Source organism: Sinohyriopsis cumingii, chromosome 8 (genome assembly GCF_028554795.1).
Source record: "Sinohyriopsis cumingii isolate HCF-2022 chromosome 8, ASM2855479v2, whole genome shotgun sequence".
NCBI lineage: Eukaryota > Metazoa > Mollusca > Bivalvia > Unionida > Unionidae > Sinohyriopsis > Sinohyriopsis cumingii.
Genome location: NC_142968.1, coordinates 74,480,254 through 74,505,899, shown reverse-complemented (window position 1 = coordinate 74,505,899; position 25,646 = coordinate 74,480,254). Strand labels below are relative to the sequence as shown.

The 25,646-nt window shown below is 37.6% G+C and overlaps 1 protein-coding gene across 1 annotated transcript in view; it reads right to left on the bottom strand.

The window, feature by feature from the left end:
- Positions 1-25,646, bottom strand: part of LOC149793821 (uncharacterized) — a 98,544-nt gene that overhangs the window by 4,079 nt on the left and 68,819 nt on the right. Inside the window, exons 10-11 of the mRNA XM_089966470.1 lie at positions 22,805-22,940; positions 1,923-2,044 (exon numbers count right to left, since the gene is read on the bottom strand). Coding sequence (XP_089822596.1) covers positions 1,923-2,044; positions 22,805-22,940 — 258 coding nt within the window. The remainder of the gene's footprint in view (positions 1-1,922; positions 2,045-22,804; positions 22,941-25,646) is intronic.

Sequence of the window (25,646 nt, the reverse complement as noted above, 5' to 3'; positions counted from 1 at the left end):
TCTGACTCAAACATAAGGTTCTTGTACAAAGGTCATATGTTTTGTTCCTGTCCCAAAATGTATTGGAACTGAAAGAAAACTTCAGGAGTCTTACACTAAGAATTAGATGCAGGGAAACGTGAAATAAAGATCCTGGATAACCCTTTGTTGGTAACTAAGACCCGTACAGATTATATCTAAATAGCGAGAATGTTCCAAGCGCTAGAAAAGTTTCAACTCTAAATGCATTCGTGTCTGTGGTGGAAAATGAGATTACGTTGCACAGAGCCACACTATAAAGGGCACTTTAACCCGAGAGAAAAGACAGTTGCAGAGGAAGCTGTACGAAAATGAAGAGAGTGTCATGAAGCCAGAATACAAGAGATCCTGCCTTGATGTAATCAATACATATGACTACAGTGCTGAGGCGAAAATGACGCGTGTAGACTGAACATTTTATAAGAAGCTCGGCCAAGACCCAACAGCTGAACATGTTGAAATAGTGTCCAACATTAAACACCGACCTACCTCCTATCATTTGATCCCAAACCAGTTTTCTCTCTAAACTACACAAGGAACGGAACCCTTGGAGGTCAGTCATTTCTGAAAACATCCATCCCACGGGGAAAAAAAACAAAATCTGAACTAGTTGGTTTTCTACTTCAGCCTTTTCGTGGAAAAGCTGCCTTTGAAGATCCAAGCTTCTGCTTACAATCTCAACAAGATATCACAGCATGCAAGGAAGAATGCGATCGTCGATCTGATTCTTCACATCCAGCGTGATATTTTGTCAAACTTGTAAGAAATGGTCTTAAGATTAACAAGTTTCAAATGAACTACTTGATTTCCTACAAATCAATGGAAAGGCAATGGTTACAACAATTTCACCTGGTTGTGCCAATATTTTCACAGGAAGGCTCAAGCAAAATATCCTTAATGAGGCACCTAATAAATATCATGGCTGGTTCAAGCAAATAAGACACATGATAGATTTCTATATCTGTTCCACCTATGCAGAAACAGAGAAAGGCATTATGCCACTAATCTAGCAATGGCGACCATATTTCATTTGCTAGGCTTGCATCTCTCCTTTTTTCTGATTACTGTGCCCAGGCAAGTTCGGCATATTGTTTCTTTACCTGCAATTGACTTGTACTATGTGCCAGGATGGAGCATTCGGATTAACCCTTCTCAAACCTCGATGGAAAAAAGTGTTTTTTTTCAGCACACAAAAAAAAAATATTGATCAATACGGATAATGGAATGTGCAATTTATGATTCAATAAGTCATGCGCTAAAATCAATTTAACGTTTGGGCTCAGCACGTTAATAATGTTTGCCGCAGATATAAAGTAACGTGAAGAGTAATCCTGAAAACTCTTCGACAGCCAACGTAAGTACGTTTCTAGGGTTAACCTTTTGAGTTAAGATTCGCGAAGTTAAATAAAAGCCGCTCTATCATATTATTTTTAAGTGGTTATGTTTATATTAATATGTTTTGTCTTCTGTACAACGACGTAGAATTATTTGCCATAGCAGCAGAGAAGGCTGCTGCCCTGTTATGAAGATTTCTGGCGCTCATGGTTCGTATTTTTCTTAGGGACTAGAAAATTTATTTTCATTTTAGAGAGGAAAGTAAATGGACATCCACTGTCTTGCAAAATATTCATTATATTTATTTATACTTTTGAACGATTTTAGCAAATTTTTATATAGACTTTTTTCTACTTTACAATACTTCGAATATTTATATCGAATATAAAGTTGCTATGCTCTGATTAATGGATGAATCATTGATTTTAATTTCCTATATAGAAAATGTCCTATGTATGTGTTGTAACCATTTGAACCTTGCAACAAATCCTTATGACATAATACGCAACGTTTTGAGTTAAAGAGTCAACATATTTGCTAAAATAATCTATATCAAGGACGAAACTCACCTTGCTAAAGGTCCAGTATATTACTGGTACTGGATAACCAGTTACGTCACAATGCAAATTAAGTTCTCGGTCTTGCATAGCTGTTTGTGGCGATGACCAAACACTGACAACATCAGCTGGAGCTGTAATGTCAAAAATAAAATAGTCCTATATTTGTATTTCTGGGTTCCTCGACCACTTGTTCAATACACGGAGGTTTCATATACACACACCACCACCACCACAATTACCACAGCAATATCATTAAGTATGCTGCTATAGTTGATTATTGTTACCAAAATTACTATTAATATATGTTTCTAGAGTTACATCTACAACTACTGCCACTATAGTGCAACTGCTACTACTACCACTACTATCATTGCTGCTACTATAATGACCACTACCTCTAATACGTGTACAAATTACTGCTACAAATACCACTACTTTAATATCTATTCATGCTAGTGTCGTACATATCAGTACCATACCTCTGCCACAAGAAAGAAAGTGAACAGAGAGAAATAGCTGTGATATTTCCGTCTAATCCGCTACAGTTATTACATATATCAGTGTAGCTGTTACCGTGCTTCTGGTGCTACTATTATCAACACCACCACTAACACCACATCAATGAAGTGTATATCAGCATAAATACATATTACAACTACTACTACTATTTTTGTCTAATACAAAATAGAAAAATTAATGTTACAAATACGTCACGACGCAAATCTTTTATATACATAACAAAACAAAAGTAAAATCAACAATTTGGAGCTATTTATTATTGATACTTTTTATTTTTGACTTATATTCACTTTAAATATAGATGGCATGGATTCTTAAAGACTACATATTGTGGAGTATTCTAGAGGTTGATGTTACAATTGTACACCACAATTCAAGAAAATGATTCCATGTTATATACCTAATCAGTGCCGTAAAACTCACAACTGTTTAGATAAAAATGGCTACTTAGTGAACTGGAAAAGACCAATATTTGTTGAAGAGCATATTTTGTAAAATTCAACATATAATTTACCTCCCTAGAATAACAGGTGAAAACAAAATGGACAGATTTTACGGTATTTGAAGTTAAATACCAAATAATCCTAGCATTACAAACAAAAGTCCAATATAATAATGTTCAGAATACATTTTACTGGTATTCAAAAATAAATCCCACGCTGAAAGTGTTGATGTGCCTGTGATGACCCGATTAGTAATGATGTACTAACATTCGATCGTTGAATCACAGTTATAATATCCAAGATTACATCAATATAATAATTTCACTATAAATCAAAGTCACAATTTCCTAGAATTTTATATCGATGAACACCTTATATTTCCAGTTAAGAAATAATTTAATTAAATAAATTGCAGCTCAAACTAAATACAGTACACAACTCTCAGTCTGATTTCTGCTTCAGATGTTATTGCAGAATAATTAAGTTTCCCGACAACAAGATTTATATAACAAACTAAGACGTAAAAAGGAAAATCCGGAATAGGGAAAAATATTCGTTGTTCTAAAAGAATTACAAGATCTATTACAGTAGAACATGTGACTTTCATTACATAGTCCAGGATCTGGCTATATGAGAAGTACAAATATCCATGGCCCAGTTTAAGAGAATAGTCCTTATTGTAATCTTATGTTGTTTACGAAATTTGTAACTGATCATTTGACAAGGGCAGCTATTAGATCAAATTTTACATTCCCAAAAGCATATAATGTAATAAAAAAAAACTAAAGAAAACCCACTAACAAACAATGAAAATTAAATATACATAACAGTACTCTCGGGTGCAACAGCTACAAAAATTAATTTGATTCGTGGAATTCGACACATTCATGAAAATACAAAACTTTTCTCATCAGTGTTATGTAATGGGGAAAATAAGATAGTTGCTTTCAATACTAAACGAATATTCACGACGAGAAAACAAAAACGTGTGCAAGACCACATGGTGTAAACTATCAGATAAACTTATAGTTTATCGTTAAGGGATAATAATGACATGATCAAAACGATACAGGATGTCACGTTTTAAATTTTAGAACAAGTTACATGCTATGTTAAATGAAACATAATACATACGCAAAGGTAATCGTTGATCGGGAACTCATTAATAAAACCAGTGTGACACAAGATAGTATTGACATATTGAATGATACGAATAAGAAAGGACTTATATTATTTAGAACGAAAGTTTATATGCATTCAGAAGTGTTTTTATCAAGTTAAAGGTTTTATTCAATTCATACTATAACACATCAAAACATAGAGACACTCAAAACTGAATTGAACTCTAAAATTGGCATAGTTTCTTCCATTCCGTGGTAAAATGGATAGATTAAAACATCAAATAATTAGGTACAATTGAACTAGAAGAATAGAAAACAAAGCAATTCGTATATGTCTCGCGCATATTGTTTTTCGAGTGAAATTTATGTCAAACGAGAAATAAAATATGTAAGTCAGGTCGATTCTACATTTACCCAATAATAAGATATTGAACGAAGTAGACTATTCTCTATTTTAACGGTGACATTATTCCACAGGCAGTAATTACTAATAATTTATAAAACTATGGTCCGTCAGTTTCCTTAGTAGAAATTGCAAAGAATATATAATTTACAGAAAATTCGCATTAAAAATCAATCAATCAGATTTATAATTAAAAGTTAAAGGTTGCAAGCCTGACAGTAACTTATATTTAAATTTTACTGCTTGTAAATAATCGAGCGCTGCTTACAAATCCGACTTTAAAAATGTAGATGCCATATGAGCATGACCATAAAAATACAGACACTTGGACGGTGTTTCGTTTATAATATTGAGTATATTTCTGATTAAGAGATCATAAAATATGTTTGTAAACGGAAGATCTTATCTACGCGCGCAGATGTCAAATCAGTGGACGATTTGCACGATGTTGCCATCTGCAGAAGACAGCATGCAAATGGGGATTAAAACAATTTTTAGCAGACATTATACAAACGGGTACTAAATAAATTTGCCGACGATTATGAAACTGGAATTGAAATAGCGTGGCTACATGACAATTCAACTCTGAGATGTATTGTCCGATGCTAGTTTTTATATAGAAATGGCAATGAATCTCCTCAAACACCTGCCTCAATCTTTAGCCCCCTGCAACCAGCCACAAACTTCAAATCGCCAGATGACTTACAAACGAATTGACAAATCTTACAATAACCATTTCTAAATCACCAACAAAACAGTTTAGTTGAAAAGAATATCATTATATTTATATTGTTTCTATTTTAGTTTCATTATATTTATATTGTTTGTATTTAATTTTCTCAAGCCATTTGAGGGTCACATTTTCCACAAAACATGAAGCCCTTGGGACAGTAAATGGTAGGTCCCTGACATTACTGATACTTTGCTTCATCAACATCATTATAATAAGGATGGTTAAAGCGATGGTGTTTATGATGATGATAGGAAAATCGAATTGTAGTTATGTCGTGCTGATTATTATGTCGACTTGATCTTCAATTCTGAAATCTGTCTTACTCTCTGCTATATTGATTGTTGTCTTTTACCTCTGGGTAATAGATGGATTTAACGCGATTACCTAAAGCCATATTTTCCTAAAGTGAGCATGATACACTCTCCTCGCAGTCGACAATGCAAAACGGCGGCCATTGGGACCAAGATATTCGATACAGTGCCCGTAGGCTGTAGTTGCTTCGTTGCAGATTGGGTTCCCGCTATCGATGTAACTTACCAGAAAGAGGAGTTGCGCCTCGGTCTCACCCATCATCATAGATTTGATGAAACAATTTCCGAGACTAACCAGGTGCATATCGAGTTGGGTCACATCCGATGGTCATAAAAGCCTTGTGTGTATTTTAATTTGCTTCTTTTTTCATAATGTTCAATTATTGAACAGGTTCTTATTTATAACGGCGATCCCAAGGGTTTAAGATGGCTGTCTAGACGATGCTACGAAAGTACTTAATGGGGGCAGTTTAGCGATAATGGGAAAGTGCGTTACAAACCCCCTTGGGCAAGTTTAGCGACAATACTTTTTAGCACATACTGGGCAAGTGTAGCGACGAATGGAATTGAACATGGGGAATATTGGGCCTGTATAGCAACAAGGGAAAGTTGGGTTGTTGTATAGGGTAGCGGGTAAGTTCAGCTAGTGCAATGGGTAGCTGGTAGCGGATAAGTTCAAATAGTTCAGCGGGTAGCGATTAGCGGATGCCGGTTAAGTTCAGCTAGTTCATAAACTATACCAATAAAACAACGCTTGGCGGGGGCGGGTGTGACAGGATATAGATATAGACATAGACATACAAAACATATACAACACGTAATCATTAAAATCGACTAAAATAGGATTTGTAGACAAAGCGAATAAATATATTTTGGAGGCATATGAATGGCCCTGGAAAAAACCATTGTTTTCTTCTTTTTGTTCTTTTAATTTCTTCTTTTTCTCCACCAACTTCTTATTCTTTCTTGTACTTTCTGAAGAAACACCAAATATACCATCCACACACGAGAAGAATAAAAAATTAACACAAACTGAATCAGAATAAATATTATAATCAGAATAACTTAATCAGAATAAAAATATATATGAATCCGTTCAAGGATAAATATTATAAGCTGAATAAAAAGAAATCTAAACCTGAACAAAAATAAATCTGAATCCTTTGACAAAGTCAAGGTTAAATATATATACACTGGTCTGACATGTATATAAAGGGACCCATGGCGTTTAAATTGCAGTCATTTGATAGTTTGCAGTCAAGATGAAACGATCGCATCATGTCGTGGAAAAAGAGAAGAAAGTAAGAGGCAGAATCGTGACTTAACACCTCGCACAGTAGCTGAAATATTAGCTCAGTTTCGTGCCAAGCGAATTTGAAGATGACATGGGTGAGCCAGAATCCAGACCCAAAGATTCTACATGCAACCAAAGTCTACCACCACCACCCTTAGTAAACCTTCAAAAGTACTACCACATTCGAGTGACGGAAAAGCGCTCCTCTAGAAAATTTGGAACCACAGCTTACACTCACACGGCGAAGTTCAAAGATTTCAAGTCCGAAATACCATTGGAGAAAGCAGAGGGTTTTATCACAGAGGTGTGGGATTCTCTGTTATTCACACTAAAACGGCAACGTCAAGCCAAAGAAGACGATCGATTGACACTTTCTATTCATCACGGCAGTTTGAAGTCCCCTGTTTGGATCGAGTTGAGCAGACCATCAGAACTGAAGCTTTCCAAAATGATCGACAAGTTTCAACACGTGCAACAATCAAACGACAAGTTGTACATCGCTGATGGAAAAGCGACACTGTTCATGACCCACGATTCTCTTCCCCAAGAGACCAGACGCAAAAACATGTTTTTGCTTGACGACCTTCGCAGCGCCAAAAACAAAGAGCCTCGTCCGAATTAACAACACTCAAGACAAGATGTGTTTAGCCCGTGCCATCCTCGTAGGACGAATGTATGCCGACAAGATCGACACGTTAGATGGAAAAGAGTCTGGAAAACTATTCAACGATCGGACCGAGCGAAACCACGAATAGAAGAAGAACACCAATTACAGCAAGCGAGTCTATCCAAAGACACACATTGCGGGATTCCTGAATTGAAAAATTGCAAGGCGTCCTGGCTCCACGCTACACCTTGAAAGTACACTCGCAAAAAGTGCATGGACCTCTATTGCTTCGAGGCAAAGTTTTCAAAGGCGGAAAAACATCCACGTCTATTATCACGATGAACATTTCGATGCTATCACCAATATCGCCCCATTCCTGGGATATAGTTATTACTGTGAGAAATGCGACTATAGCTATAACAATCGAGAGCAATACAAGCATTGTGGATCGAAATGATCAGGATCTTTGTCCTCTAAACCCCGTCTTGACGAAAGACAACAGCGAGTGCTTTACTCAACTTGTCAATGCACTTTTTTCAGTCCTACCTGTTACAAACAACATCAAGAGACGCATGGTTCACAGAATAAAAGTGCTTGCCAACTGTTGTGCCCTACTTGTATTCTAGACAAGGCATACGTACCAACAGTTGCAAGGCACACTTATATTCAGGAAAGAAATGATGTCACATTTGTCGCCAAATCGTGGACTGGAACACATATGCTACATTCAAGAATACCAGCCCCAACATGAAGAAGATGACCAGAAGAAAGGCAATTTCATCTTTTTTTATTTCGAGTGCATGCAAGAGATTGGCATTCGCATTCCTAATTTCTGAGTGTCTCATCGAGCGTGCGAGAAGTGCATACAAGAACCTATTTTCAGTTATTGCCCTCACTGCAGTAAGATTCCTGGAGGGCGTGAAAAAATGTTTCGAGGACCGAACACGCTAGCCATTTTCGCCCAGTGGATCTAAGACCCCATCGACGAGACGTGGATTGATTGATTGAATGATTATATTTTTACGGCGCATCAGCACCAAGAGGCTATTTAGCGACAAACAAAAGGTTATATGTAGGGTTATTTAAAATTGGTAAAAGGTTTCGTATTGACCAGCGATATAAAACCAGAGTTGAATGTAAAACGACAAGATGAACAAAGTAATAAATAAAGCTTCCCGAACAACGTGGAATGTAAATGGTGTATCTTTATGATGACAGATGAAAAGATGTTGTATGTAAATTACGGTTTATACATCACTTAAAACTTCTTAACGTGATGGCATAAAAGTTGTAGCTTAGAATAAATATTTACTTCTTTTAAGAATTCTAGAATACAACTAACGTGTATTGTATCAAAACGTTCCTTCATGTCATGCACATTTTAGTACTAATCACGCGTAGGTTGTATGTCGAAACACTCCATCACAATGTGCTTAACAATGAATGGTTCATTGCAAGTAACGCACTCTGGTGGGTCTTCACCTTTTGGTATGAGTGGATTATATAAGTATGTCCAATTCGAATTCTTTCAATGACTACCTCCTGTCTACGGATGATTCTGTAGGAAGGAGTCCATTCTCCTAGGGTTGGCTTGATTGCATGAAGTTTGTTATTCACTGCATCATTCCATGATGCTTGGCACTTCTCACGTAATAACCTTTTGATACAAGGTTTAAAATCAGTGTACGGTATTTTAAAATCAGATGGTTCTTGAGTAAGGTCCATTTTAACAGCGCGATCTGCTTTTTCGTTACCTTTAATACCAATATGGCTTGGTAACCAACAGTATATTATATCGTGGGAGACACTCAGCTCGGTATTTTTGACGAGAATGTTTTTCAATAATGGGTTCTCTAGTTTTCTATTGTATAGTGACTGAAGTACTGATATTGAGTCGGAGAAAATGATGCTGTTTAAAATACGCTTGTTTTCGATATATTGCAGAGCAAGGCATATTGTTCTGATTTCGGCTTAGAAATAAATGATGTGCCATTTGGTAAGCGAAAGTGTGTTGTATTACTTCCACTAATGAAGGCTGCAGCAGCCTTTTCCTCGTCCTTTGATTCGTCGGTATAAAGTCTTGTGTAGTTTTTAAATTCGGTGAGGAGTTCATGATAAGAGTTGTCGAACATGGACGGGTTTGTCTCAGATTTTTTCCCATCATGTAGCGTAAAAAGTACTTTTGGTTGTTTAAGCAGCTAGGCTGGAGTTTCTGGAGTTGACGTTTTCTGAATTTTAGAAAGATCAATTTGTATACTGTCAAGGCTGGATGATACACTAATGCCAAAGAAATAAATGGCGTTTGGTTTATTTTCTAATAATGTTTTGTATTTGGGTTGAAAAACAGCCGAAGAAGCAGGGTTCAGAGGGTTTGATTTTAATTTGAGAGCATACTGTGCGGAAAGCATTTCTCTACGATGTTAACGGTAGTTCGTTCGCTTCAGCTAGAAGGGTTTCACACGGGGATGTATTAAATGCTTCCAGAGCGAGTCTTATCCCTTGATGATGAATTGGATCAAGCATTTTCAAATATGACTTTCTGGCTGAGCAATAAATAACGCAACCATAATCCAGTTTGGAGAGAATAAACGTTCTATATAAATTGAGGATTACGTTTTAATCAGTACCCCAGTCAGTGTGCGCTACTACTTTAAGTTCTTTACGTGTGGAATAAGAGTCAGTTTTCTGTCGAAGATAATACCTAAAAACTGTGTTTCCTCAACAACTGGAATAGGTGTTCTGTCAAGCGTGAGTTTAGGTTCGTCGTGATGTCTTCGTAACTGACAGATATGCATACATACCGTTTTTGATTTCGAGAATTTGAAACCGTTAGTACTGGCCCAATTTGGAATCTTGTTTATATTTGATTGTAGTTGTCTTTTGATTGCATGTATGTGCTTTGCTCAATAACATATTAGAAACTCATCAGCGTATAGAGAGAAATCCACACCAGGAATCAAACACTTGGTGATGCTATTAATTTTGATGTTGACAAGCGTCACAGATGAAATACTGCCCTGGTGCACACCCATCTCTTGCTCGTGCTGATAGGATAGAGCCCACTCGTACTTTGAATTATCTGTCTGAAAGAAAGTTTGATATGAAAGAGGCATACTGCTTTTTAGAACCAGATCGTGAAGTTCATTTAGTATCCAGTAGTTCCATGTCGTGTCATAGGCCTTTTCTAAATCAAAGAAAACCGCTACTAAATGTTCCTTCTTGATAAATGCATCGGGAATACGTGTTTCCAGTCTAACCAGATGATCATTGTTACTTCGGCCATATTGAAAGCTACTTTGGAAAGGAGATATTAAATTGGTAGTTTCCAGGTACCATACAAGTCGAGAATTGAACATTCGTTCCATTGTTTAGCACACACAGCTTGTTTGCAATAGGTCGATAGCTGTTAGGATCTGGGCTATATTTACCTGGTTTGCGAACTGGTATTGCTGCTTCTTTCCAAATGTTTGGTACATTACCGGTAATCCATTAATCATTGAAGATTTCCAGAATAACTGTTCATGGATGTTCTGGAAGGTGTTTCAAAAACTGGTAATGTATTTTGTCAGGCCAAGCGGATGTATCGTGTTCCTTATTTAGAGATTGCATCACCTCAAACAGTGTAAACGGTTGATTAGAACTTTCTGAGTTATTCGATGTGAATTTCAACCGTGTCTTTTCTTTTTGAGTTTTAAATCTTCTGAAGGCTTCTGAATAATTAGACGATAAGGATTTTTTGAGAAACTATCAGCAATTATATTAACTATGTCAAGTTTGGAATTAAAATTCTTGATGTTTAGTTTGAGATGTCGAAAGGAATTGTCTTTTCCCTTTCCACTTTTTTGCGGATTCTGACCCAAACGAGAATTTAATGTTGAAACATTTTTTCCATGACGCTCTTTTACTTTCTTTAATCGTGCGACGGGCTTAGACCCGAACAACACGGTACTTCGTGAAATTTTCAGGCGTTGGACGATTATTAAATTTTTTCAGAGCTTCTTGGCGTTGTGTAATGGCCTCTTTATAATCTTTTATAAACCACGGTTTTGGGTTCTTTCACAGCTTGGATTCTTCTACAATGTCGGTTAAATCAGATGTTAAATAATGAAAAGGGTTATAGTCGTTTAACACGGTATTCCTGTTAAGCCTAGCTGTGCAAAGTGTTTCAAATTTGGCCCAGTCGGCCTTCTTTAAATTCCATTGTACAATTGCTTCGTCAATTGTAGCGTCGTTGTTCTTAGGAGAGATTGGAAAGTGATCACTGCTGTGAAGGTCACCAGCGACCTTCCGTTCATAGTCCAAAAGCAGCGATGGGGAACAAATTGTCAAATCGATACTCGTGTATGTACCCTTTCCTGGATGCAAATATGTCGGTGATTTGTTGTCGTACAGAAACAAATCGTGTCTAGAAATGAAGTATTCTACTTTGTGGCCTCGGTCACTCGTATGGTTTGTTTCCCACAAAATGTTATGGACATTAAAATCCCGGAGTAAATCAAATGATGCGGGAAGTTGTTGAACAAGTTTGTCTAAAGCGTTTGGTACCACGTTGGTGTTTGGTGGTAAGAAAATAGAACAATATGTAGAGTGACGCTTACAACAATGGCTTGCAGATTTGTGTTTAAAGGGATGACACTATGAGGGACTCTATCGTTCACAGGAAGAGAAATTACTCCTGAGGCCATGCTAACATTTTGGGAGTTGGTGTTAAACAGGGAGTGGTTTTTAAGTGTAATGTTACCCGTATCTTTCAGGAATGTTTCCTGAAGGCATAGTACCGCAATATCATGTTCATTTAAAAGGAGGAGAATATCATTGTAATGTGCTCTAAGTATTCTACAGTTACATTGTATGATGGTGTTTCTTCATTATAAATTTAAATTGAAGATTGTGGTGCTAGGTTAGACCTTATGCTGAGGCGATTTGTGTGGTTATTTCTCTGGAGGAAGTACGGGGGTGAATTTTTCGTTTTTAGGTCTGGATAACCTTGAGCGCATGGAGCAGTGTCTTCTGCATCCATGTTCTAAAATGTCTCCAAACCTGTTATTGAGTTTGATGGGGTCATCTGACCCCACTGTTTGTCTGTTTCCATGAGCTTTTTTATTCTTTCGTGATTTCGGTGGTGGTGTATTAATAAAGGTTTTCTGAGTAGATGCCGTGTTTGTCTGCGCTTGGTAATGGGGGTGGGTGGGTTAGAACTTGGTTTTGAATCTGATGTATATGTTTGTGTTTGAGCGTCCTTTGTTGTTTTCGGATTGTTCTTCACTACAGTGGAGAAGGATGGGCCAGGATGGGCTGGTTTGACCTGTACGAGTTTTCTGGCTTCTGGATAGGGACTGTTAGATGTGTACATTACCCTCTGTATTTTCTTCTCCTGTTTCCAGGTCTCACAATCCCTTCCTCCCCCGACACGGGACGCAACCCTCGGCAAACAGGTTGCCTCTACTTAGTCGCCTCTTACGACACGTAGTGAGGCACGTCGTGCCAATTATACAATGCCGGACCCGCAGGGTGAGACGAGACGTGGAGCCCAGAGGACATCGAACGTTACGGAGATTGTTATCGCCATGCCAGAGTGATGGTTTACAATTTCTCGGGATACGATGGACAGTTTCGTTTGGGATACTATACGGAGCGAAGTACCGAAAGTCCGAAAGTGACTTTGAATGGAGTCAAGATCTTTTCCATTCAAGTGGGTCGAGTGCATTTTAAAGATTCAGTGAGTTACTTGGCCATGACTTTCAGCTGAATTCCTAAAACGCTTGGAATGACAGAAATGACAAAAGGCTATTTCCCGCAGTTTTTCAATCCCGGGAGCCAATCAACATGCCGTTCTACCCCATTTGCCTGATGCTCACTACTACGACCCCGATAACATGCGTACCGAACAACGAGAAGCCTTTTGCACTTGGTACAACAGTTACGCCTCGGACCCTTTTGACTTTCAGGCATACGTGTTAAAGTATTGTCGTTCCGACGTGGACATTTTACGGCGTTGCTGTGGAAAAGTTAGAGCATTATTCATGGAGCACGGCGGGACCTACCCTTTGAAAGAAGCCATCGCCATTGCCAAAATGTGCTCCCTTAGTCTACCGTCAACGATTCATGTCCAAAAGCTGTTAGAAGCCCTCAAACGACGAATTTTGTCAAACGTCAATACTCGGTCAAAGCCTTATGACGGCTTCATTGCTTGTGCAATAAAGAAGACAAATGGATCCTGTACGCATGAAACGGTAGAGGAGAAAGGCAATCGGAAGGGATTCGCTGGATGATTTGAATCTAGAAAACGCCATGATCGTGTACGAATTTACGGGTGCTTATTTCAAGCAAGGATAGTGGTTACAGCGTCCGCCTCGGATACGAGAGATCGTAGCTTTGATCCACGTCCGAGATATACCAAAGATGGTACTAACAGTTGCCTCGCTTGGCGCTTAGCACTGAGATGTTAGTGTTAGGACTGGTCGGCTCGGTGTCAAGATAATGTGACTGTTTGGGATATCATGCTACGTGGCTGCGGCATGATGCCCCAGTACTAGACATCACTATACACTGCCACAGTGCAGATATCGTAGCGGTATGGTTGAACAAGTGTTAAAGCTACTTTAAAAATCCAAATCACACACACACACACGCATTCCACGGATGTCCCATCTGCTACTCTCAACGTGACACTACAAATAAGTTTTGCAATGTAACATGGAAGACTTATACCGGGCAATTGTCAGTCTCGTTTGATTTTGGAACAGCAATAATTCCAAGTGGCGGAAATGTGGGAACACGAGTACGGTCACCGCTTGAAAACCGATCCCAAGTTTATATATATCGTGGAAAGTTAAAAGTTGGTGGACCATCTGAACGCACGGGACAGTTTGTACGAAAGACGAATGAATGTCAACTGTTTCCTGTACGAAGCCAACGAGGAGGAAGGAGAAGAAATCAAATACTTGGACGTATGTCCGCTATATTCTTACGTTTGAAATATTGCCACTTTATCACAGGGCACCCACAATTGCTGACCGAATACATCGACGTTGAAAACATTAGAGAATATGAAAGATTGATCGAGTACAAAGTATTACCTAGAATGGACCTGTTGCATCCTGTTTTTTCTCACCTATGCCAAGAAAAACTGACGTTTCCTTTGTGCCGTACTTGTACCGAAACGTGCAATCAAGACCAGCCTTATCAGCACACCCAGGAAAAACGCGCCTAGACAGGAACGTTGGTCAGAGTGGAACTGTTCAAAGCTCAGGAAATGGGATGCCAATTGTTAGAAGTGTACGACAGTTACCACTTTCCCAAGACAGAGATATACCACAAGGGCGACCAAACTCAGAAAGGCATTTTTGAAGACTACGTTGATGTCTTTTTAAAACTGATACAAGAAACCAGCAGTTATCCTTCCTGGTGCCACATTCCCGAAGAAATTCAAAGAGAAATACATGAAGCAGGAAGGCATCACTTTAGACCATGTGGAGAAAATTGAAGAAAGGCGATAGTTTGCCAAAGTGATGTTAATTTGCTTGTAGAGTAAAATGGCACAACGACCGTGTTTACCAAAGACGGAGTATTTGTCCGAACCATCCAGTTACTTACAGATGATTTACAACAAAACCAAATAAATGAAACTCGTGGACCTCCTGCGTGGGGACCTCACTTTAGTCAATTACAAGGAAGAACTGGACTTTGTAAAAGCTGACGAATTTGGAAACATTATCATTGCGGCATATATGACAGTTCATGGTCACTTAAAATTGTACGAAGCTTTGGAACTGCTAGGGACCACTCCGGTGGCCTAGTGGTTAGAGCGTCCGCCTATGAAGCGGGAGGTCGTGGGTTCGAGACATACCAAAGACTTACAAACATGGTACTAACAGCTACCTCGCTTGGCGATCAGCATTAACAGGTTAGTGTTAGGACTGGTCGGACTGGTGTCAGGATAATGTGACTGGGTGGGACATCATGCTACGTGTCTGCGGCATGATTCCCCAGTGCTAGACATCACTATAAACTGCCACACTGCAGACATCGTAGCGATATGACTGAAACATTATTAAAGCTACGTTAAAAATCCTTATCACAAACACACACACACACACACACAGAACTGTTGGGAGATCGCGTCCTATATTTTGACACGGACAGTTGCAACTACATCGATCGGCTGGGTCACCGGTATCCAGACATTGAAGGACACTGTTTAGGATTCGGGACGGACGTGCACTCCGACGACAAGATTCTAAGTTTTGCTAGTGGCTGTCCTAAAATTACTGCTACGAATACCGGGACCCACAAGGAAAAGTGCAAACGGAGTGTAAAGTGAAAGGATTGAATCTCAATTATCGCAAAAGTCGACTGGTGAACTTTGGCGTATTGAAAGAATCCTTGCAGTCTGTACAGGATGGAAACTTTAAAGTGACCACGAGCGAACCGCTCAAGATTGTATGTTTGCCCACAGACCAAATCTTCAGTCGACCTCTGGAAAAAGTGTATTAAATCGTATACCAGAAGCAAGTGCGACTTCCCAATCACTTAATTTTACCGTACGGACACGTAGAGTTTGGTCAGCATATAAAAAGGAAAACGTCCAAGACCGATAGTTCGTTGTAAGTACAAAGACCAAGCGAGCAAGCGAGAAAGATGAAAACATTTTAACAAACATAATTCAAGTTCGGAGATTCTCAAGTGGAGTGTGATGCTGTGCCTTGCGATGAGAGCGATGCCGTACACTGTGACCTCAGCGACTCAGTACCACAAAATGGGAACTTTGATATGACTACTTCAGCAGAACATCATGGGAACATTATAATAATAAATAATAATAATGAGGACTTTATATTGCGGCCAATACTAAGATGCTCTAAGCGCTTTATAACATTAGACAACACCTATAACATAAAAAACATATATAATGATATGATTACAAAAAAAACAAACACCATGAAATTAGAAAACAAAAAACATGCTGAATATATTTAAGAAGGAAAAATTATTAGGTCTTTAAGTTTGTTCTTGCAGTCGAAATAAGTGAGTTTTAAGAGCACTTTTGAATGGGATCATGGTGTCTTTTTGTCTAAGTTCAGTGGGCAATTCATTCCACGTTGCTGGGCCCTGGTATGCAAAAGAACGTTGTCCATATCACTTTGTTTTCATAGTGGGAATAATGAGTATACGATTGTCAGAAGAGAAGCATAAGTATCTTGCTGGTATGTACACATGGGTGAGGTCGGATAGGTATGTTGGACTGGAGTCCGTCAGGGAAACGTAGCACAGAAAACAAATTTTTTGTTTGATTCTGGATCGAATGGATAGCCAGTGTAGGGTACAGAGCAGTGGGGATGTGTGCTCCGATCGTTGTATTCTAAACATGATCCGAGCAGCTGTGTTTTGAACGTTTTGAAGTTTTTGGAGTAAATATTGAGATGAACCAGACAGAATTGAGTTACAATAGTCCAGTCTTGAAAGTAAGATAGAATTGAGTTACAATAGTCAAGTCTTGTAAGTACTAATGAACACACAAGTGTTTTAGTGGCATCAACTGAAAGATATTTGCGAATGGAGCTGATGCGTCTCAGCTCAAGATATGCAGCCTTGCATATGTTCATGACATGTTGGTGCAATGAGAGAGTACTGTCCAGAGTAACACCCAGGTTTCGTACTAACTGTGTGAATTTAATGTTGGTGTTGCTGATATTTATTGTGTGAGGTAAAGGATGTGAATGATTTGCAGACACAATATGTGTCCTGTTGACATTACAACTACTACTACTACTGGGGCCCCGAGTGGCCGAGTGGTCTAAAGCGCTCTCCGTTACGGATCACTGCCATCTCACCTCTGTCTGCGCCGGCTCGAGTCTCATATTCAGCCAGTGTGGGTATGTGAGAAAGCTTGCCAGGAGCTTCTCGTGGATCGGTGGTTCTTTCCGGGGAATTTCCCCTGGTTCTTCCTCCACCATTAATACTGGCTGCCATGTATAGCCTGTCGTGTGCTGAAAAATGGCGTTAAACCCCACAACAGCAACAGCAATAGCAACTACTACTACTACTACTGCTGTTGCTGCTACTAATACTAACACTACACTTACCATGGAAAGTGACGCTGTATAAGGCCATAACCAAAAATCGCATCAGTTATTTTTTATTAACAGGCACAGGAAATTCAGAGATAAGCTTGACCTTAGCATATATAGGTTTAACTTGTCCATGTGGAACGATGTGTACTAGAAATGTTACACTAGCAAGGCAGAATTCACTTTTAGATAAATTAATTGTCAAACATACATCTGTGAGTCTGTCAAAGAATTTCCGAATTGTTGCTAAATGTTCTTTCCAGGTGTCGTTGTAGATGATAACATCATCGATGTAAGCATCACAATCGTCTAAACCAGAGGTAATCATATTCATGAGACGTTGAAATGTACTTGGCGATCCTTTCATCCCAAACGGCAGTAATTTATATTGGTAAAGTCAATCTGGGGTCACGAATACCGAAATTTCCTTTGCTCTTTCCGTTAGTGGAATCTGCTAAAACCCTTTAAGAAGGTCAAATTTGGTGACATACTTGGCATTTCCGATCTTATCAACATAGTCATAGATCTTTGGTAATGAAAATGCATCTTGTTTTTGTCACACTATCTTTTGTACACTTTTTTCTTTTTTTTTGTCTTTGAGTAAAATGAATGGTGTTCGTCTGGGTCACACTGGGAAAACGTGATCTTTAACAAGTACCTAGTTTCTATAAGCTTCGAGAAGATGATCACGTGATAAGAAATTTATTTTGATTTCCAAAACCGAAGTGATAATTCTTGTTTCTACAAGGATCTGTAGACTTCAACACTACATATTGCAGCATACGTCATCCTCTTCCATCTTGGATTATTCGACGGGTTTCGAACTTGAAGTCAGTAGAACATTTTGTCAAAAGAGAGGAAAATTCAAATCAGAAAATTCCCAAGGCTCATCTAAAACCTATTCCTGCCTTTGAACAATCATTTAGTAGGATTATGGTAGGTTGTGTTGCTCCCTTACCTAAGACCAAATCAGGTAATCAATACATGATGGCCATTATGTGAGCGTCAGCAAGGTTTCCAAACACAATTCCCCTGAGCAATATAAAATCTAAAATAATAGTAAAAGCGTTGATAAAGCATTTTACTCAATTTGGCCTTCCCAACTCTATCCAATCGGGTCAAGGGTCACATTTTAGGTCTGGAACTCTCCAGCCTATTATCTTTGAATCTGACGTTCAGCAATTCAAGAGAAAAGTGAAATTATCTTTTGACAGAAATATAGCGGATACAAAACTTTTTTGTATTAATGGAGATCTGTCTGTCTTGCTCATTCTTCAAATTTTTCTTCAGGTTAGATATTACGGCCCTTATAAAATTAAGAAGAAAATGAATGACTTAAATAATATTAGTGCTCCTGGGATCTAAATAAATTATAGGAGTACTAGTATATTGAAAGAGATAGCCAGGTTAAACATGCAATTAATTTAGTTGTTGTTGTTGTTGTTATAGGGTTTAACACCATTTTTCAGCACAAGATAGGCTATACATGGCGGCCAGTATTTATGGTGGTGTAAGAACCTGGGAAAATCCCGGAAAGAACCACCGACCCACGAGAAGCTACCGGCAAGCTTTCTCACATATCCACATTGGCCGAGCCCGAGACTCGAACCTACGCAGATAATTTAGTTGTACAGGTCCCACTCATTGAAGATTTAAGTGAATGAATATCATCGGATTCTATATTGATATATGAGTGACAAATCGTCGGAATTCAGACATCATGAAAGATCTGGACCAGAAACGTTCAAATTTGCAAGAGCAAGAAAGAAATGAACATAAACAGTTATTATTTGAATATGAGCAAATATTTCCAGATGTTCCTACAAGGACAAACAAAACTTTCCATGACGTTGAAATTGTAAATTCCAAACCTGCCAAACACCACCCATACAGGATGAAACTTCTCGAACAGGAATACCTCAGAAAAGAAATTGAATATTTGCTGAAGAATGATTTTACAGAGCCCAGAAAAAGAGACTGGAGTTTACCATGCATACTTGTTCCAAAACCAGATAAAACATTCCGTATGTGTACTGATTATAGAAAGGTGAATAGTGTGACAAAAACAGATTCGTTCTCATTACCAAGAACCGATGACTGTATTGATAAGTTCGGGAATGCTAAGCATGTCACCAAATTTGACCTTCTGAAAGGAATTTGGTAGATTCCACTAACGGAAAGAGCAAAGGAAATTTCGGTATTCGTGACTCCAGATGGACTTTACCAATATAAAGTAAAGTCGTTTGGGATGAAAGGGTCGCCAAGTACATTGCAACGTTTCATGAATATGATTACCTCTGGTCTAGACAATTTTGATGCTTACATCGATGATGTCATCATCTACAACTACACCTGGAAAGAACATTTAGCAACAATTCGGAAATTCTTTGACAGACTCACAGATGCATGTTTGACAATTGATTGATCTAAAAGTGAGTTCTGCTAGTGTAACATTTCTAGAACACATCGTGGAACATGGATCAGTTAAATCTATGGATGTCAAAGTCAAGGCTATATCTGAATTTCCCGTGCATCGTAATAAAAAGCAACTGATGCTATTTTTGGATATGGCCCGATACTATCGAAAATTTTGTTCCAATTGTTCTATAATTGCTGAAGCCCTGACAAATTTACTGACTAAGAAGGACAAGTTCCTTTGGACTGAAAAATGTCAGGAGGCTTTTGATAAGTTGAAAGCCGTACTTAAAAGTGCGCCGGTTCTTACAGCTCCAGATTTCAGCCACTATTTGTTGTCGATGTCATGATGGGACATAGGGTTTAAGATGGAAACAATTTATTTTTCTTAGAGTAAATTGATTGGTTTTCGTCTGGGTCACACTGGGAAGACGTGATTTTTAACAAGTACCTAGTTTCTATACGCTTCGAGAGGACGATCACGTGACCCATTGTTTACGGTTAGAAGTCGATATAACCTATATTTTAGATAATTATTATTAGTAGAAGCTGGACTGTGAAACTAGAAGTTCTATGTTGTGCTGTTTGGAGTTATTTTAAATTGCGTGGATTCAAAAAGATTAATTATATTATTTTTCTTGAAAATACATGTGCTCATGTGAGATTCTTAATCAAAGACATTTCCTATAAGAAATTTATTTTGATTTCCAAAACCGGAGTGATAATTCTTGTTTCTACAAGGAACTGTAGACTTTAACATTACAGATTGCAGCATATGTCATCGTTTTCCATCTTGGATTCTTGGACGGGATTCGAAATTGAAATCAGTAGAACCTTTTGTTAGTAGGACTTACAAAAATTTATTCTTGGATAATTCTTGGATTATTTTTGGATTTGATTATAATGGAACCGTAAGTTCATAATTCTTCTCACTTTTATAGAAATTTTCCACGGAAATAAATTATTGTATTTTTTCGAAGCTTGTTGTTTTCACTCTTTCTTGTGCTACTGTTTATTCGAGCCTAAACACGTGACAGTATTTGTTCGCGTACGTTTGTGTGGATAGCATATTTGGGGTCTGTTTTTTCTCCTCTTCTCGTGTATGGATAGTATATTTGGGTTATTTTTCTGTTCCATTGTGTTGATAGTAGAGTGTGTGTTTGTATGAGTTCGCGTACGTTTGTTTGGATAGTATGTTTGGGTTCATTTTTTCCTCTTCCGTGTGTGGATAGTATATTGGGGGTTTGTTTTTCTTCTTCCCGTGCGTGGATAGTAGGGTGTGTGTGTTTGTACACGTTCGCGTACGTTTGTGTGGATATTATATTTGAGTGCTGTTTTTTCTTCTATTCCCGTGTGTGGATAGAAGAGTTTGTGTTCGTTTAATTTCGCGTACGTTTGTGTGGATAAGATATTTGGTTTTTGTTTCTCTGCTTCCCGTGTGTGGATATTTGAGTGTGTGTTTGAATGAGTTCGTATGCGTTTGTGTGGATAGTATATTTGTTTTTTTTTTCTTCCTCTTCCCGTTTGTTGATAGTTTAGTTGTGGTTTTGTTTTGTTTTTTGCTCCTTCCCGTATGTGGATTGTATATTTGGGGTTTTTTGTGCCCCTTCCCGTGTATGGATGTATATTTGGGTGAGGGAGTCTCCTCTTCCCGTGTTTGGATATTATATGTTGGGTTTGTTAAGAAATTATGAGAAAGAATAAGAAATTGGTGGAGAAAAAAAGGAAATTAAACCAAAGTCCCTTTTCAGGGCTACTAATATGTCTCGAAAAGATATTAATTCTCTTTGCCTAAAAACGCTTTTTAGTTGATTTTATAGATTAGGTGTTGTTGTTATCGTTGTTATTGTTGTAGAGTTTTCAACACAAGATAGGCTATACATGGCGGCCAGCATAAATGGTGGAGGAAGAACCCGGGAAAACCCCAGGAAGAATCACCGACCATCGAGAAGCTATAGGCAAGCTTTCTCACATACCCACATTGGCCGAGCCCGAGACTCGAACCCAGGCAGACAGAGGTGAGATGACAATGATCCGTAACGGTGAGCGCTTTAGACCACTCGGCCGTTCGGGGCCCACAGATTAGGTGTTGTATATATTCTATACGTCTGTGTCTATATCCCATCAGTCCCGCCCCGCCAAGCGTTGTTTTATTGGTATAGTTTATGAACTAGCTGAACTTAGCCGCCACCAGCTACCCGCTAAACTAGCTGAACTTACCAGCGACCCGCTACCAGCTACCCTATACAACAACCCAACTTTCCCTTGCTGCCATATAGGCCCAGTATTCCCTATGTTCAATACCCCTTGTCGCTAAACGTGCCCAGGATGTGCTAAAATGTCTTGTCGCTAAATGTGCCCAAGGGGGCTCTGTAATGTATTTTCCCCCTTTCGCTAAACAGCCCCCATTAACTACTACCGAAACATATAGGTATTTTATTTCCACTGGTTGCAGATGACCTTTCTTAAACGCGATAAAAATAATAACACAAAAGGCACAGCATATCCATGTATAATACAGTCCTGGGATTTCAGGATATTTTTGTTTTAGCTTTGATTCCAGCTTCATTTAGCTCTGAGACATTTTTATGATGTAAAAATAAATCAAATTATTACTTTGTGCTCCTTTATTTTCATTATAGTGTAACAGATCGATAATTTACATTTTTGTGAAACAGTCTCCTCACGTCTGATTGGTATAGTAAATTTTATCTTTAATTTCTACTGTTTTAATATCCGTATGCGAAAGGGGCTGCTTACTCTTTTTAGGTTGTCTAGCAATTATTATATGATTTTAAAAACACCCCACCTGTCATGCTGACCTATATTACAATAAAATATAAAAACAGAAGAATGGTCCACACTATCGATATTATATATATATATATATATATATATATATATATATATATATATATATATAGAGAGAGAGAGAGAGAGAGAGAGAGAGAGAGAGAGTGAGAGGTAAATCTTACCTTCTTTAATTGTGACTTGGATTCGGGCTGCCGCTATTGCTTCCTCTTTAGAAATTACACAGGTGTACATCCCCATCTTTGACTCCGTCATATTATGTATGTGCAAAATATTATCACGTTCAGAAAGGAATGTACCCTATAATAATAATAATAATAATAATAATAGGAAGAAGAAGAAGTAGAAGAAGATGATGATGACGACCACGACGACGATGGTGATGATGGTGATGATGATGATGATGATGAATCAGCATCATTCATCTACTTCATCTTCTTCTCCTATCTTTCTTCCCCTCCTCATTCCAAATATAGGTCTTTCAATAGGACGGGCCTTCCGCATTTACCTTCCACTCTTTGCAACATGTCGCATCACGTATCAGCCATTAAAGTACAGATTACAAATACGGATTATATATATTATTACGACGTAGGGACTTAATCTACGTAGCAAAGAAAAAGTGTCAACCAAGACGGCCTGTATGATTCAGATATATACATTTCTATCCCTAAGATATAAAGCGAAAGAAATATATAAAACAAACTTATATCGGTTAATGAATTCATTAAATCCTGAAGGTTCTATCCATTACAACTACTACAAATATATTCTAAAGATATTCTGAATTATAACAGTCATGTGCTTATGTGCGAACGCTACGTAAAAGTCACTATGTTTCGAAATCTAAAATGTCCTTTGACTCTGTTAGAAATATATCCAAAATGTCATTCAATGCTTCGTAATATTTCCGTCAGCAATAAACATTTCCTAGCCTTTCAATGTATCTTGTCTCTGCTGCAATTCCAAAAAACGATAATAATTTCAGTAGACAAATCAACCTACTCAATGTAAATATTCCAAGTTCGCTAGCTCGTAAGAACGCTGCGTACAAAGCTATGTATCAGTTAATACGCAACAGAAGAAGCACAATACTAGTTTTATTTACAAAATAAATCGTTTTGTTATTTCGAAATGTCAGAAAAACAACTGAGTCAGATTGTCTAATCAAAACGCCGGACAAGAGCCGTTCTCAGAAGCACCCGTGAAATTCATTCTTGTCACCCGTGACCTATTTGGATATGGAGTTCTTTACCTGAACTCCAGTACACTGATCTTGGATTTTTATAACTGAGAATAGTGTCACGCATTACACACTTAACGCGACCTCACCTGTAAATTGCATGATACAAGGTTAGAAAACAAGTATAAATTATGGTCATGAACTAAATGACAATTACTAACAGTAGCATTTTGAAGAAGAAAAAAAAAAATATATATATATCTATATACGGCACAACACTTTCAAATTCCTTCATTGCTATAAACAAACTTGATTTCCGCATAAATCATCGGGTGTGTTGATACGATTCTAAGACCTTAAATTATGAAATGGGAAGGAAGTGAAACCAATAAATTGGATAAAATCAAAAAAATAATTTAAGAGGAACGTACAATATTGTGAATTAAGCCCTAAGCAATACTAAATGTCATATCACAAGTCCAAAATTATAAACTGTTCCAAATAAGTTCCTGGAAGCTTGAATGAGTTCATGTATCACAATAATAATATCCAAACGATAGTTCAATGAGTCGTCAATAGCCCCAAGGCAGTGTTTTCATTCCAAACATCAATAAGAAATGTGTAATTCCAATGAGTAATTTAAATAACTGAGTCCTTATCAATTAGGTCTGAGCACAGCTATTTGTACTTCATCGGCCTTATATATATATATATATATATATATATATATATATATATATATATATATATATATATATATATATATATGTATGTATGTATATATATAGTTACAACGGTGTGCTCTTAAAGTACGTAACAGAAACAAATGAAGAAAACAAATTTTCTATAATTTAACAAATAATTTATTTCCCTGGAATATAAAGTACAAAATGAGAAAAAGATCTTACGCTATTGCGAATTAAATCATAAATGAATCCAAAAATTAAAGTCACAAGTCCTAGAAATAAAACGTCCTGAATAAAACTAAGTTCAAGTCCAAAAGAGATCCAAAATTGAATGCGATGACGTGTTTGTTATGGCCTGCGAAGTGCTGATGTGTCAACACTCACTTGTTGAAACACAGAAATATTATTCCAGGTTTGAATTCAGTATAAATTCTAAAGAATTTCTTTATACAAGAATTTTGTCAGAGCACTTTTGTATTTCCATAGAAAACAATCACGTGAATTCAATAATTTGAAGAAAATAAAATTCAGCTGAAACTGGTCACAACATGATACAACTTCGAATGCTAGATGTTAACGTACGACTGGGAAACTCCTCACCGTCACAAAATAATATAGTTCTCTGCATGACCTCAGGTTAATATTTTTAATTATGCAGATTGCATAAACCAGAGTTACCTCAGTTAAATTGCAATTCAGCGTTTGCATCCTCAGTGCTACAATTGTTGGGCATGTATGACTAAATTACTTGAAAATTTAACTAGGCTACATCTATTAATTTACACCAACACATTATAAATATCTGACAACAATTGTTTTAGTTTCCTCCTCCACCTCCTTTAAGGATTAATGATATATCATAAGGCATTTACCTTCGTTTCAGTTATATAAGACAGTGTGTTGAAAATAACTATGTCAACTTTAGATACTGAAAAAGGATAACAACAATTGCCTGCCTTTTCTCAAGCAATTTGTAAAACTCCTAGCCTTAAGGGTAGTCATAAATATTAATTCAGACGTATTCATTAAACAAAATGCTTATAAAGTTACAAATTTCAGCATATATATATATATATATATATATAGAGAGAGAGAGAGAGAGAGAGAGAGAGAGAGAGAGAGAAAGAAAGAGAGACA